The sequence below is a fragment of the Mercenaria mercenaria genome, chromosome 3 (genome assembly GCF_021730395.1).
Source record: "Mercenaria mercenaria strain notata chromosome 3, MADL_Memer_1, whole genome shotgun sequence".
NCBI classification, from domain to species: Eukaryota; Metazoa; Mollusca; class Bivalvia; order Venerida; family Veneridae; genus Mercenaria; species Mercenaria mercenaria.
This window is the reverse complement of record NC_069363.1, coordinates 77,389,888-77,407,442: the sequence shown is the minus strand read 5'-3', so window position 1 is coordinate 77,407,442 and position 17,555 is coordinate 77,389,888. Positions and strand designations below refer to the sequence as shown.

The window sequence follows — 17,555 nt, the reverse complement described above, 5'->3', positions numbered from 1 at the left end:
ATACAGCCTCTATCGCATCCACAAGGTTTTTCTTCGATTTGACCTAGTGACCTAGTTTTTGACCCGAGATAACCCATTTTCGAACTCGGCCTAGATTTTATCAAGGTTATCATTCTGACCAATATTCATGAAGATTAATTGAAAAACATAGCCTCTATCGCATACACAAGGTTTTTCTTTGATTTGACCTAGTGACCTACTTTTTGACCCCAGATAACCCATTTTCGAACTCGGCCTAGATTTCATCAAGGTTATCATTCTGACCAAATTTCATGAAAATCAGTTGAAAAATACAGCCTCTATCGCATGCACAAGCTAAATGTTGACAGACAGACAGACGACAGACGGACGACAGACGACAGACGACGGACGCCGGACATCGAGCGATCAGAAAAACTCACCTGAGCATTGCTCAGGTGAGCTAAAAACGGAATCAATTGAAATACTATAGGGAAATAATGTTACAACTTGTCAAATATTAAACATATCTACTCTCCTACTAATCCTCAACAATAACGTGATTCCCGCGGAAATGCAAGGATGCGTCCATTTCATGATAATAGATCAAATAAAAATTAAACTTGCTTGTGCAATAATTGACAAGTAAATGTCAGTATTTTTTTTTTCATTTTCATTGTCCAATAAGAATATTGAAAAATAGCGCAGAAGAACAGAATGCAGATACCAACAGCAAATCATCAGACCGTTTGGAGTATTTGGTATAATAATAATAATAATATTTGTATATACATGAACAATTAGTATACTTGTCACCCCAGTTTTTCTTGTAGGCTCTTCAACCAATTGTTCAAGTCCCAGTGAGATAGTATAACCTAACCACTCATTAAAAGTTTTAGAATTTAGTAAATTGCGATTGAAACCCCCAAGAATTAAAGTTTCTTTTTTTTCCCTTATTAATGATATTTGTGAAGTTTTCAGATGAAGGACGATTCTGGTCAGTTTGACAAATTATGAATGATTTACTATTATTAAGAAATACCTCAATAACTACAGATTCAATGTTCGTTCCTGCGTTTTACTTCTAATTCGTCTTTGGTATATACCAGAAGACCCCCACCACCATTTCTTGTTACGTTATCCTTTTTGACAGGGGCCTTAAGGCCTTTAATCTTAAGTGTGCAATCCACTGTATCTGCTTTTAATTTAGTTTCAGAAATACCAAAAATATCAATTCTATTTTTCGGTGAAGTTAACATCAACAGAATTTCATTAAACTTATCGATATTGTTTAAACCCTGTACATTTTGATGTCCAATATTCAGTCCTTTCTTTTTTAAGGCTTAGAATTAGGCTTTGAGGAACAAAAATCAAACAACACCAAATCATAGAAAGAAAGAGTTGATTGACATGAAAATTGAACAGCATGTAAAACATGTATATTACTTTACAAAACAAGTGTCAGTATGCTGATATAAACATTGAATTCCGGAAAAGGACTGTCTAAAGGGACCCCACTTCCGGACAGTCAAACGCCTTTAAAAACTCGCCATTTTCAAAGAACTGTTACGTATGTTCGTTTTGATGCATTTGCAAAAGCGTGCGAGTGGTGAAATTTCACGTAACAAGGTGGAACACAGTTTTCAGCAATTGTTTATCTTTATTTCTTTACAAATGGCATTTATTTTCAAAGGGAGACAACTTTTTTCCGAGTATTTTAAGTACAAATGGCATTTATTTTCAAAGGGAGACAACTTTTTCCGAATATTTTAAGTATCAGTCGAGAATAGGTTATCTACACGTTGGTTTAAAGGTCCGACCTACCCGGATGGGGCCTCAGTGGCCGAGTGGTTGAGATCGCTGACTTCAAACCACTTGCCCCTCACCTATTTTAGCTTTTAGATAATTTATATACATTGCTAGGTTTTTTACAATCCGTGAATTATCTGTCTGGGACTGTCTTCTGTTATAAGAAACTGTATACATCCAAGGTTCTTAACGCACTAAGGGTGACAGTGTGATCATGAATGGCAATAATGACCTAATGAGAAAAGAATTTGTAGTGATATCAAAGGTTTTAAGGCATGTATAAAATACATTTTTACTTGTTATATTGTATTCCTTTGTCTCTAATTCACGAGGTCAGAGCATATAAATGTTTCTAAGCATTGGTTTTGGCTTTTGCTAGGTTTAACGTCGCACCGACACAATAATAGGTCATATGGCGACTTACCAACTTTTATGGTAGAGGAAGACCCTAGGGGCCCCTCCGTGCATTATTTCATCACAGACGGACACCTGGATAGGACCATCGACCTTCCATAAGCCAGCTGGATGGCTTCCTCACTTGAAGAATTCAACGCCCCGAGTGAGGCTCAAGACCATACCACATTGCTAAGGGGCATGTGACCTTAACCATGTCAGAATAATTTGTATATTTAATATATTGATAACGTAACACATAAGCACAGATAGTGATTGACTCCCTTTTCATGTTGTCGTTGCTATAATTATTGTTGAATTGCTGTAATTAATAGAATTTGGGTCATTTGTGGCTGATTTGGGTTCATTATGTGAATGACTGGGTCCCAGCTTCGCACATTATGCCTTATACAAAAATTAAAGGGAACCAGATATTTGATAGAGCAGGTACTCGTTGTAAGACACAATGTATAAATTTGGACCAATCAGAAACAAGTTCTAAAAATAGCACGTCTGCTGGGGTATAAATAGGTAGATGAATGATAGAGAGTTCATTCGGTATCCAGCGGTTGAAGAAGACACATCGAGGATTCAACTAATAATTTATCCCAGTACCTTGAGAAGGAGACTATTGCAGTTACCCTGTCAGGGCGGATAAATTATTAAAAAGAAGACTTTGGAAATTCTTAGACTAAAGAAGAGTAGTAGAATTTCAATAAGGTTTCGAGCTATAGGGCCAGCGCATAGAAGTTTAACATTAAAGGTAATTGAATGCTATAGACGATAGCATATATAGGCTGAGCATCGGGAAGCTGAGACAGAGACCCAGAGTTTGGTAATCTACTGAAATAGTAGGAGAGTTCCAGCTTATAGAAGGTTCAGCATTATTGGCGAAGTACAGCCAAGGCATCGGGGATAATACCTATATGGTAGTTGAATGCTACATATGATAGCATATAGGCGCTGAGCACCCAGGAGTCAGGGCAATCTTATAGAGTTTGAGAGGACAGAGGCCGAGCATCTATGCGATAGGACTCGTATGTTGTTGATTCAAAGACATTGTCTGACAGGAACTTCAACAAAAATACCAGTCAAGTATAGGGTCTCCAGCCTTTAGGAGTTTGAGCTAAATGGAAATTGTTAGTTTGAAATATTTATTGATTTGCCTGATCCCTGAAATTGTCTAGCTCATAATAAGAAATCATTTACGAATCATTGGTACACGAATCATTTAGGCAAGGTAGCCAGAGGAAAATTCTATATCTGAGATATTTGGTCTCACTAGCTTTACGTTTTAACAAAGGACATTCTACATCGTTTGTCAGCTAGTCTAAGACATAGTCACCTTAGCGATTGGACCCAAACCATTGTTCAAGATACTAAAGGCGTAGGCACTTCCCTGGGTCATATAACCAGTATCCTGACAATTTGGGGGCTCGTCCGGGATCTATATCCAAGGAGGTACAGAGACTAGTGTTTTAACGTTCTGTTGGTGTACCAGAAGGCGCTGTGACTGAAGGTAGTCTGAGTCACATATAGTTGAATTTTAGAGTTAGTTCCAGCCTAAAGCTTAAAGATGAACTACGATAAATGGGTTGAGATGGGTGAACGTATGGGTCTCTCAGGTTCAGAGCTCATTGAGTTTGTGGATAGGAAAGAGAAGGAGTATACTGAACGTGAGAGCGTATGTTGAGACGGGAAGACGAGAGACAGAGACGAGATGAAGACAAGCGTAGATTTGAGGCTCAAGAAGCTGAGAAGAAACGACTGTTTGAGCTTGAACAGGCCGAGAAGTTACGGCATTATGAAGAAGAACAGTCTGAGAAGAAAAGGTTATTTGAGTTGGAACGTTTGGAAAAGGAAAGAACTTTAAAGGAGCAAGACTTAGCTTTGAAAGAGCATGAGCTGGAATTGCTTAAAATAAAGGTGAAGCCGGAGCTTTGGGAGTTGATAAAGGTGCTGAGCACTTGAGCAGTAAAACATTGCGGCCAAGGCTTCCGAAGTTCGAGGAAAGTAAAGATGATATGGATGCATACCTCGAGCGATTTGAGCGTTTTGCAAAAAGCCAGGGATGGAAAGAAGAAACCTGGGCTGTGAGCCTCAGCTCATTACTTACAGGAAAGGGCCTGGACGTATACACAAGCATGCCTCCAGACCATGCCAATGACTACCCAGCATTGAAGAAAGCAGTGCTGAAACGTTATCAGTTGACAGAGGAAGGTTTTAGATTGAAGTTCAGGGAATGCAAGCCAGAGCGTGGTGAAACTGTTTTCCAGTTTATGGCAAGGTTGGACAGGTATTTCAGTCGATGGACAGAAATGGCAGAAGTTGACAATACGTTTGAAATGCTGAAAGACCTTATGATCAGAGAACAGTTCATCCAAACATGTTCCACAGACCTTGCTTTGTTCTTAAAGGAAAGAGTTGCAAAATCGAGAGCTGAGATCACGCAGTTAGCAGAACAGTACATTGAAGCGCATGGTGGTACTATAACCTCGAACAGGGTTTTGAAAAATAATTCCTCATCCAATAGGCCACCACAACGTCTAAGTATGACACCTTCATCTCAGCTCCAACAAAGAGAAAGGCCAGCTTTTAAAAAGCCTGTATGTTTTGTATGCCACAAGGAAGGTCATATAGCTAGAGAATGCAGAGACCTATCCAAGAGAAAAATAAGCGGTGTGCTTTAGCTAGTAGGGATCCTATGAGGAAAGACAGAGAAATAGGCATGGAACGCAAGATTCTACACCTATAGATTGGAGAAAGGAAGGCCAAGCCAGAAAGACAGACAGTATGAAGACAGAAAAGTGTCAGCTTCATGCATAGCTGTGTCATTAGATGACAGAAAGGTAAAAGACAACATAGAAGATGGATGGCTTAAGTTAGGAGATGGACAATCTGTTTCGGTCATAGCAAGCACCTGTACCATTGATTCAACAACCGGTGAAAGAAACTTGGTGTTGAAGACAGGATATATAGGAAATAAAGAAGTTCAAGTTTTGAGAGATACAGGTTATGAGTTGGCAGCTGTTAGGAAAGATTTCGTATCAGAGAATCAAATGTTAGATAAGAAGTATCTTATGGTTGCAATTGATGGACGAACAAGGATAGTTCCTTCAGCAAAGATACAAGTTGACACACCATATTATACAGGAGAAGTTGAAGTCATGGTTTTGACAACTTTGATCTGCGATTTAGTTATTGGAAATATCAAAGGGGCTTCTGATAGACCAGACATTAACTGGAGTAGTAGGGATGGAAAACAGTCTCCATCAAAAGAAAATATTGTTGCAGCTGTGGTAACGAGAGCACAGGCTGAGAAAGAAAAACAGTCAATAAAACCTTTGAAGGTCGCAGAACCTAAACAGGATGAACTTAATGTCGAACGTTTAAAAAAAGCTCAGAAGGAGGACAATACCTTAGGAAAGCTGTGGACGTATGCCTCTGATAAGAAGAAAATGAAGACAAAGAGTGGTTATACATTTATGTACGAAGTCAAGAAGGATGTATTGTATAGAACCTTCGAAGAAAAGAGAGGCAGTATTATCAAAGAGATAAAGCAAATTGTAGTTCCAACTCATTTCAGAAAGAGAGTTATGTCTTTAGCTCATGAATCAATAGTTGGAGGACACTATCAATAAGAAAGACAGTTGATAGGGTACAAAAAGTTTTTACTGGCCGGGTTAACTAGTGATGTCACAAGGTTTTGTAGGTCGTGTGATATTATGTCAGAAAATGATTCCAAAAGGAAAAGTTAGAAAGTTTCCATTGGGAGATATGCCAATAATGGAGACACCATTTCATCGGGTGGCTTGTGATTTAATAGGACCTATTGCTCCTGTTTCAGAAAAAGGAAATCGGTATATCTTACCGTGGTCGACTATGCCACAAGATATCCTGAGGCAGTTGCATTACCTAGGATTGAGACAGAACGGGTAGCTGAGGCTCTGCTAGATATATTTTCTAGAGTAGGATTTCCATCCGAAATTTGTGAGGACAGAGGAAGTCAGTTTACCTCACAGCTGATGGAAGAAGTTTGTAGGCTGATCAGTCTGAAACAAATGTTCACAACTCCGTATAACCCAAAGTGCAATGGTTTTTGTGAGCGTATGAATGGTATTTTAAAGAGTATGTTGAAAAAAATGTGTCAGGAAAAACCAAAGAATGGGATAGATATTTGTCAGCCGTATTGTTTGCATATCGAGAGGTTCCACAGGCAAGTACAGGATTCTCACCATTTGAACTACTCTATGGCAGGACAGTCAGAGGACCTATGCAAGTACTTAAAGAACTTTGGACTGAAGCTGAAACACCAGAAACAAGAAACACATATGAATATGTATTAGACTTACGGAATAGGCTGGAGGAAACATGTAAAAAAGCTAGAGAAAATCTTCATTCAGCACAAGAAACGTACAAACACCATTACGACAAGAGTGCCAGAAACAGAAATTTAAAGGTCGGGGATAAAGTGCTGTTACTTTTACCAACTAACCACAATAAGTTAATGCTTCAGTGGAAAGGACCTTATGAAGTAATTGATGTGGTCAACAAAATGGATTTTAAAGTAAAAGTCGGTGACAAGATAGGGCTTTACCATATCAATTTACTCAAAAGTACGAAGAAAGACAAGATATTTTTGCAGGAAGTGTCGCCGTGATCGAGGCGATGTTAGCACAGAGACTGGGGTAGTTGATGACGAAAATTTGCTCGACCTGGTCAGAATAGGAGGGTCAGAAACAATGAAAATGTACAAATTAATCCTCATTTGTCTGAAAGTCAAATTACTGAAATTAAGTCGCTTATAAAACAATATCAAGACATTTTTACAGAAAGTCCTGGAACGACGAATCTTGTAGAACATAAGGTCGAACTCACAACCACAGAACCTGTTAGAGTCAAACAATACCCATACCATATGCGAAACGTAATGAGGTTAACCAGAGGTTCAACACATGTTAAATGCTGGAATTATTGAACCTGCCACCTCTGCATACAACTCCCTATCGTTATGGTGAAAAAGAAAGATAATACAAACAGATTTTGTATTGATTTTAGGCGGTTGAATTCTATAACTAAATTTGATACGGAGCCTATGGGAAATGATGAAGATATTTGGTCAAAAACTTCATGGAGATAAATTCTTCACAAAATTAGACCTCAGCAAAGGTTACTGGCAGATTCCTGTCGAGAAGCAATCTAGGCACTTGACAGCCTTCACAACATCTGAGGGAAGTTTCCAGTTCCGAAAAATGCCATTTGGTATGATAAATTCTGGTGCTACATTAACAAAATGATGCGAAAATTATTGATAGGATGCAAACATGCTGACAATTATTGGACGATATTTTAGGTCACAACCATAACGTGGGACACACATGTCTCAATGCTACAAAATATTTTTAAGAGGGTTAGAGATGCAAAGCTTACACTAAAACATCAAAATGTCTCATAGGATATGATAATATTTCATTCACTGGGCATAAGGTCGGAAATGATCAGCTGGAGATGGAAGATGATAAATTAGAGCGTATAAAGAATGCAGAAGAACTAAGATAAGAGACAAGTACGGAGTTTCCTTGGCCTAACTGGTTATTATAGAAAATTTATAGCATCATCACTCCGAAGTTGCAGCCCACTGACCGACTTAATCAAGAAAGGAAACCTAATACTGTAGTATGGGAAGAACAACATGCCAAAGCTTTTCATACTTTGAAAACCTTGCTTACACAAGCACCTATTTTACGGTTACCAGATTTTTCACGACCTTTTATATTACAGTGCGATGCTTCAGATACTGGGGTTGGAGCAGCACTTCTTCAGAGGTATGAAGATGGACAATTTCCCATAGCATATGCCAGTAAAAAATTGCTCCAAAGAGAGAGGAACTATTCGGTAATTGAAAGGGAATGTTTGTCAATAGTTTTTGGTGTTAAGAAATTTCAGAAGTATTTGTACGGCAGTGAGTTCATCTACAGACTGATCATGCCCATTGAGTTACATACAGAAATGTAAAGTAGAAAGCTCAACAATTATGAGATGGGCATTGTTTTTGCAGTGTTACAGATTCAAGATAGAATCTATCAAAGGAACAGAAAATGTATGTGCTGATTATTTAAGTAGACAATAATGGGTTATATACGTTAGGTGTAACAGATCTTTAAAAAAAAAAAATCAATCAAGAAATAGTAAAAAGAAAAAGAGATGTGTTTACAAATTATTCTTCATGTTTATGAAAAACTGAAAGTATTTTCTTGAGATGGGGGCTATTTGTCAGAATAATTTGTATATTTAATATATTGATAACGTAACACATAAGCACAGATAGTGATTGACTCCCTTTTCATGTTGTCGTTGCTATAATTATTGTTGAATTGCTGTAATTAATAGAATTTGGGTCATTTGTGGCTGATTTGGGTTCATTATGTGAATGACTGGGTCCCAGCTTCGCACATTATGCCTTATACAAAAATTAAAGGGAACCAGATATTTGATAGAGCAGGTACTCGTTGTAAGACACAATGTATAAATTTGGACCAATCAGAAACAAGTTCTAAAAATAGCACGTCTGCTGGGGTATAAATAGGTAGATGAATGATAGAGAGTTCATTCGGTATCCAGCGGTTGAAGAAGACACATCGAGGATTCAACTAATAATTTATCCCAGTACCTTGAGAAGGAGACTATTGCAGTTTACCCTGTCAGGGCGGATAAATTATTAAAAGAAGACTTTGGAAATTCTAGACTAAAGAAGAGTAGTAGAATTTCAATAAGGTTTCGAGCTATAGGGCCAGCGCATAGAAGTTTAACATTAAAGGTAATTGAATGCTATAGACGATAGCATATATAGGCTGAGCATCGGGAAGCTGAGACAGAGACCCAGAGTTTGGTAATCTACTGAAATAGTAGGAGAGTTCCAGCTTATAGAAGGTTCAGCATTATTGGCGAAGTACAGCCAAGGCATCGGGGATAATACCTATATGCTAGTTGAATGCTACATAGATAGCATATAGGCGCTGAGCACCAGGAGTCAGGGCAATCTTATAGAGTTTGAGAGGACAGAGGCCGAGCATCTATGCGATAGGACTCGTATGTTGTTGATTCAAAGACATTGTCTGACAGGAACTTCAACAAAAATACCAGTCAAGTATAGGGTCTCCAGCCTTTAGGAGTTTGAGCTAAATGGAAATTGTTAGTTTGAAATATTTATTGATTTGCCTGATCCCTGAAATTGTCTAGCTCATAATAAGAAATCATTTACGAATCATTGGTACACGAATCATTTAGGCAAGGTAGCCAGAAGAAAATTCTATATCTGAGATATTTGGTCTCACTAGCTTTACGTTTTAACAAAGGACATTCTACATCGTTTGTCAGCTAGTCTAAGACATAGTCACCTTAGCGATTGGACCCAAACCATTGTTCAAGATACTAAAGGCGTAGGCACTTCCCTGGGTCATATAACCAGTATCCTGACAAACCACACGGCCGTAGTAGCATTGATTCGACATAATGATTATGAACTTGCCTATAGTTTCAATATCAAATAATACCATTGTAGTTGTGTGTGTGCGTGTGTGCGTTCGGGTTAAGCGTCTTTTTCTACATTTTTTTTCAGTCATATAAATGATGGTGTCTGCTGGTAGCAGTGAGCGAAGTGTCCAGTTTTATAGTACTGGCTCACTGGAATATTACGTCGTAGACACGGGATATGATACCCCATCCAGTCACAGTATACTGGCAACGGGCTGACCAGTCCTAGTTCTGCCCTCTTATTGCTGTGCTCTAAGGGAGGAAGCTACTAGTACCATTTTGCACGTCTTTGGTATGTATATATATATATATAAATACAAGCCACATAAAATAAATAGAAAATAAGATAGCTGCTTGTGTAACAACAACACATAAATATGTGTCAGCGCTGATCATAACGACTATTAAGGAAACCGAGGCACTTGCCTCAGTCATTTTTTCTGCCGCATTTGCTTCGGTCGATTTTTCTCCTTCAATTGCCTCGGTTGATGTTTTTGACTCAGTCATTATTGTTGGTTCTCCAACTGTATGAATTACCAGTTGTTCTTTAAGAATCTAATCCCGGTTTAGTAAGTGTTTCTTCATGTTTCATTTTCGAGTAGGTTTGTTATTTAGAATATGTAGATGGCTATATAGCGTAGATCTACGACGTCACAACTGTGTGCCGAATGTGAGGTACATGTATTCGGTGGATGCGCGCATTTCGGTTTGAAAATTAACTTTTGTGTTTTAAATATTTTACCAAGCAGCAACTGAAATTACCTGCCAGTAATCTAGAGGTCGCTCACAGGAACATATCATGGCATACTCATTTACCTTGCTGACTGTTGAGTAACATTTGCAATTAAAGGTTAAAAATCAAAAGGCTTAAAGTCGAAAGAAGCTAAAAAATATAAAATTCAAGAGAAACTGTAACAAGTGGCAGGCAAATGTTTTAGATTGAATCTATTTCGGTCTCCGGTTACGAGGACATGTTCATTAAGACGTTCCGCTTTTTAATAAAGTTTCTGTTGCATACACATGTTTGAGACTTGATATGGTCAAAATATATATGTACATAAATGTGGATTTCGGGTCTGCCTAATGCAGATCAGGCCTCCTGCAGTCATTCATATGATAATTGCTACTGCACACACGTATTTATATTTCACTGCAAATGTTCACTAGGCAAAAAAGCCTACTAAGATGTACATTATATCATACTGGTTTATATCATCGTACATTTTGCCACAATAATGACAATATTAACATATTTGGATTCCATTTCATGAATTTAACACGTCTTTAAAAGCATTTAAGTAAACTTCAAAAAGATTTACCAGATTTAATACTGAATTAGGTTTTACGGGCAAAAACAGTTTACTTTATTAATCGCATACACTTGTACCGTAATTTAAACTCTGCTAAATGCAAAAGGTATCTACAATACTATGAAATATGATCCGATAAAACTACTTAAAATGTATATAGTGTAATGAACGCCCCAAAGTAAGTCGTTGCTTGGATCTCATTACTTAGTAATATGGACGTTAGTTGCGCAGTGTCATTGCATTTGTAAAACGAAACGTAAACAGCACTTGATAACTTTGCTAAAATAGCCTTAATAAAAAAAACAGTTCGTACCAATGGATGACATATTTAGTTACTATTATATCATGAAGAGTAGCGGAATAAGTTTCCCGTCTAAATTCTTAATACTCAAATTAAAAATTTAAACAAACAGTATCCAAATCCTTTATTACACTTGCCGTTACCGTTACTACATTGCATCACTGTATTTTAAACAATGGTACATACAAATACCCCTGCACAGTGAGGTTTAAACAAACAGTATCCAAATCCTTTATTACACTTGCCGTTACCGTTACTACATTGCATCACTGTATTTTAAACAATGGTACATACAAATACCCCTGCACAGTGAGGTTTAAACAAACAGTATCCAAATCCTTTATTACACTTGCCGTTACCGTTACTACATTGCATCACTGTATTTTAAACAATGGTACATACAAATACCCCTGCACAATGAGGTTTTCTGCATAATTACAGTTGACACCAAATGCGAAAATGTCGAAGCCACTCTAAAGCATTTTCACTTCTAATCAGCACGTGTAGAGGGAGAATCAGTTTTGACTTATGCATAAAAATGTTCGCTTGTTTCAAAGCCTATTGTTAGACATATTAAAAAAGTTCAAATGATCGTGTCAGTCGTGATCACGTTTACACCCAGAATTTCAGTGAGAATATAATTTAATCGATATCCTTTATTCTTTTTCTTTTTTATACAATTCAAGAACTTTTATTCAAAACGTGTAATGTATAATTGTATCATTTTATTTGTTTTATGAGGTAAATGCCAACAAAATGAAGCTGAAAATTTCTAAGTAAATTCACACTGTTCAATATTAGCTTTCCTGTTTGTTTCTCAGCAGTATAATATGTCCACTAGCAATGTATAAAACGTGACATTGACCTCACCCCACAAGACTGTCAGACATCAAAAGCTGAAACTTTATGTGGCATAATAAAAGGATAAATACAAACAATGTGTTCCTTAAAATTCTTTTGAAGTTTTGCATGTTTCTTTTTTATTTTATTTTTAATTAACAACAATATTTCCTTCCATACTCACAGTTATAAATAGTAGGTTTAGTGATTTAGTTTTCTATCATAACATAAAAGATTTACAAATAAAAATAAGTTATATCAAGTCAAGTATTCAATATAAAGGTATTAAATGCTGTAACTTGGTGCATTTTCTAACGTTCCAGTCTTTTGGCATATCTATGTAGTTACCCGATAATGCAGCTGAAATTTCATTAATATTTGTGAGAAAACTCGGAACATCTGTTTCACCACTGTTCAATTTGTAAGCTCAAGTGTACGGCGAGCTATACTCTTTAAAGGAGTGGTCCAACTAAGCTAAATAGCAATTTACTAGATATCGAAGCGGTGTAAAATCCATGTAAACGAAATCCATTCAGTAGGTCGCCCAAGTATGACAAAAATAAAAATGTTGCAGGCTCGGTTTGCTTGAGTTTGTAACGGAAATGCATTTTAACATTCATGCTCTCTAGCCCTACGTTGAGCAGAACTCTCAATATTGAGAATATTCAAAATTTGAAAATGGTATGATTGTATAATATATGTGCAAATTGACGTCGCGTTTACATTCTTATGAAAATTAACAGATATTAATGTGTCTGCAAAAAAGCTTTGTCCAGATTTCGCCTGTTTTTTTTATAAAAAATTCTTACAAATTCAAGTTAGGATTCTGTCAAATATCCCAATAGAAGGAAATCTTGGGAAATCAGATTATGTGACTGAACGAAGTTATTGTGAAAAAGACGTAGTTTTTGGGCAAGTTCTGTAAAATCACACTTTTTGTAACTACGGAATATCTCCAACAACGAAATGTTATTATATACACATGCTATTTAAAAGTAAACGTATAATTATGTCTGACTAAATACAGGGTTTCTCAAAATATGTTTCACTACTTTGCATAACTATTGCCAATGAACATTTTTACTTAGAAGCTTCATTTGATATAGGACATGTAAATATTTTTAATTTGAATGTTGAGAATATTCAACACTTGAAAAAGAAATAGTTTTACCACATGTGCTCAAAATGACCTCTATTTTCAATACATATGACGTTCATTCTCCTTTCACAGACAGTAAAGTTTCTGTAGAAAAGCTTCACATTGGCCAATTTCCGGTTTTATACCTGTTCTTTCAGTCAATTGTTGTCGTAGGTATATGTTTGCAGACCTATTTTTCAAATGTCCCTATGAAAGACTGTCTTTCAAGTTCAGATTTGAACGTCATTTGTAAGCATATTCTGTAAAATCATACCTGTCGAAACTATTGAATATTTTAACATGAAATATTAACAAACGCAAGTTATAAACCAATTGAAACTTTAAAATAAGCAAACGACTATGTCCGTATAGATATATTGATATAGATGTTTTAGTTTAAACCAATTTATTTTAGCTCGATTGTGATGAAAGCTTTAAGCTTATTTAAACCACTCTCGAGTCTACTTCCTGGGGGAAAAACCCAAGACTGGCGCTTATAAGGAATCGTGATCGTGATTCCAGAAGGGCTCAAACCCACGACCCCCGGGTTGAGCGACGGACACTTTAACCACAAGACCACCTCTCCCCTCCTAACATATATTATTCTACAGCATACTATAGGACACCATGTACTACATATATATATATAAGACATTTTAAAAGAAAATATTGAAGTGGTATATAATGGGACACCCTCTACTAAATCAGCAAATCATTTTGTCGCTACTCCAATGATACATTTTCTCAGGAGAATGATATCTGTTTTCGGGTATACGTATTGCAGCCGCAAATCAGAAAATCCGGCGTTTTTTATGGATTTCACAGTATCCCGAGTCACATGACAGCCGTATAATAGACGAGCCAATGGAATCATTGCACACCATAACAGATACGTGTAGAGTCGTTTGTCCTCGACGGTTACATGCTCCAGAAAAAACAATTTTCCTCCCTGAAAAAAATAGTTTTATGACTTTTCTGTTAATACATAGGTGATGTACCTTGGAAAATATGCACAGTTATGGCGTAGTCTATGTCTATAGCGGAAACAAACGTTAGCAGATTTCCTACCAACGAAGCAGTTGAAAATTAGTATTGTTAACAACGAACTTTTTTGAAGTTTGTATTTCTTGTTCCATTGCCTTCTTTGTGCTATGCATGTATTTATATATACATTTTTTAAACCACTGGCATTCTTTATCTACATTTTATTTGTATAACGTAAATTCAATATGATTTCTTATGTCTTCGCTCAAGAGGAGACGTTACAGAAATGACATGCTACAGAAATTGTTAACAAAAAGTCATTAATGAATTTTGAAATAAATTCAACGATACGTACTGGTTTTAAAACCCTCTTAATTTCATCCAGTGACTTCTCAATGTTTTGTACAACACACAGTGCTACCGTACAGATTGTGGCGTCGAATAGTTCGTTTTCAAACGGCATGTTCTCAGCGTATCCTTGAACAATATCCGTGTCTATATCATTATCACACTTCTTCAAGTTTTCATCGATGTATCCTTTTAAATGTGGATTTGGATCCAGGCAAACTAATTTTGTATTTTTTGGAAGAAAAGCAAGATTAGCAGCTGGTCCTGATCCAACATCAAGTACGGTCAAGTTCGTGTTGCTATTTTCTTTATATTCATACAGAAACTGGAACATTTCAACCTTCTCCTTCCATAACAATTTATTTAAAAATGATGTGTCCCCGTTAATTTTCCGTGCAGATATCCTTTGCAAAATATGAAATCTGAATGGTCGTCTCAAACACCAGGCAAGGCCTAAAATCGCGAAGAAAGATACTGCTGTGTACATATTACTATATTCAACTTCCATCGTTATGAGCAGTATGTGAAATAAAATCCGGTTAGATTGAATGCAAAACTATATAAAAGTGGATGAATATATAAACGAGTCTGTTTAAAATACGTTTAATTTTGTTCTGCCTCGTTGCACTATTTAAATAGCTTTCGCTGAAATATAGTAGTCGCAACTTGACCGCGATGGTTGACCTTAGGCTGATTATTCATATCGATTATTCCATTGTAGAAATAAAGGGTGCTTAGGGTACAAATTAGTTTGTATACAGTACAGTATCAAAGTATATATACTTACACTTGATCAGTTAAATATTTCCAGTACACTAATTTATATTTATACAAATTTATATTTCCTTTTTCTCGTGCAGCTCGTGTTTTACGTACACTCCTTTTCAATAATAGGTTGTGCCTCATTATGTATTGTAATGCATAGGCCAACCATCGGGGTCAAGTTGCGTCTACTATACTCCTTTGTGTTGTTAATATAAATGTGTGTATGCTGTTTTCTTAGATGCATAAGCGTTTCTTTTTATGTCCCCGAAGGTGGGCATATTAAAATCTCACTGTCTGTCCGTCCGTGTAAATTCTTGTTCGGACTGTAAAACTGTCATCCATTAAGGGATTTTGAAATAACTTGACATAAATGTTCACCATAATGAGACGACGTGCCATGCGCAAGACCAAGATCCCTAGCTCCAAGGTCAAGGTCACACTTAGAGGTCAAAGGTTAACAGAATCTTTTTCGTGTCCGGTCCATAACTCTGCCATCCATTATGGGATTTTAAAATAACTTGGCATAAATGTTAAACATAATGAGTCAACGTGTGAAGACCAAGAACCCTAGCTTGTGACAGGATGGACGAACCGGGGACAGCAACTACCGGAACAACTTAACACTCATTACAATATTTGCATGTTTATTTACAGAAAATGATTATTTACAATGAATGAAAAAAAATCTTATTAGAAGAAAAGAATGAAAAGAAAACTAAAAAAAATGAAAAACACTCTGAGCTCAGTATCTGTTTTCTAGAAGATGTACAGTTCTATAAATTACAGTTCATTTCCATTGTGACGATTTACAGGTGTTTCCTTTTACTTCAAACTTAAAATAGCACTTAGAACATATCTTAAAATAAAGTCCCGTTAAACCGTGAAAACGTTGACTCCTTTTTGGCTTCCCATGTTGGTAGGTGTTTGTATCCATGAGCTGTCTCGGTTGACTACAAAAATCAGCGTCTTTGCAGTTAAGGCACAACCAAGGGACAAAAGACCTCTGCGCTGGGAAAATCACATCCAGGCGAGTAAAATACAGCCAACCTCGGGTAGAGTACTTCCGGATCGTGACGTCATCACCAGGTAAAAAGTCGTCTGGTGGAAGAAGCTAAAATATATAACATATGGTAAGCACCATAGCAAAAACAAATAATAAATGACTAGCGAAGGATTTTCAAAAAAGTAATTTTATTATCATAACTGAAAAGAATGGTCCACTTAATCATGAAGTAGTACAAAATTTATGAGTATTCATTGTTCCGCCTACTATGGATTTCCCACATTCAGGCGGAGCAACTGCCAAAACAGAGACTGCATAAATAAATAATGTGTCTATTTAATTTGTTTGTTTGATTTGGGTTTAACGCCGTTTTTCAACAGTATTTCAGTCATGTAACGGCGAGCAGTTAACCTAACCAGTGTTCCTGGATTCTGTACCCGTACAAACCTGTTCTACGCAAGTAACTGCCAACTTCCCCACATGAATCAGAGGCGGAGGACGAATGATATCAGACACAATGTTGTTTATCAAATAGTCACGGAGAACATACGCCCCGCCCGAGGATCGAACTCGCGACCCCGAGATCCGTATACCAACGGTCTTATCTATTGAGCAAAGCGGGCGGGCTGTGTCTATATAATGAACAGACCAAGTATGTGTTGTTGTTGTTTTTTTCTTTTTAATGCAAGCTGTACTTTCATAGATCAAGTTTTACCTTTCTGCACCTTTCACTCTGTATTATCTCCACGATTGACCGGGAAGTGTACTAATTGTTGTTGTTTATATATATCCAAATTTTCCTATTGTTCATTAAATTCAAATGTAAACCGAAGGTCAATTACCTCTACTGTTCTAAAAATAAACCAGAGTGCGCTTATTATATATAAATGTTGAGCACTGTCTAGTTTTATTTTTAAGCTAAAACTGTTAGATTATTATGAGTTAAAAATGCATTTTATATTTTCATTGAACAGGAATGTAATATGTGTTCTACAAACTACTCGATAAGTGAGTCGTCTACTATGTATTTATAATTACATCCACATAATCTTGTATACAAACAACGTTGGCCACACCTCCCAGGGAAATTCAAATTCAAATCAAAGTCACCTTTGCAAAATAAAACAGAAAAAGATTTTTAAATAAGATATTGTGAAAGGTCACTACGTATGG

At 36.7% G+C, this 17,555-nt stretch overlaps 1 protein-coding gene across 1 annotated transcript; it reads right to left on the bottom strand.

The window, feature by feature from the left end:
• Positions 1-11,519: 11,519 nt before the first annotated feature.
• Positions 11,520-15,239, bottom strand: LOC123524318 (thiol S-methyltransferase METTL7B-like). The gene is made up of 2 exons (XM_045302416.2): positions 14,622-15,239; positions 11,520-14,231 (listed from the first exon to the last, which is right to left on the bottom strand). The coding sequence occupies exons 1-2, from the start codon at positions 15,120-15,122 to the stop codon at positions 13,995-13,997; spliced, it is 738 nt and encodes a 245-aa protein (XP_045158351.1). The 5' UTR covers positions 15,123-15,239; the 3' UTR covers positions 11,520-13,994.
• Between the last annotated feature and the right edge of the window lie 2,316 nt (positions 15,240-17,555).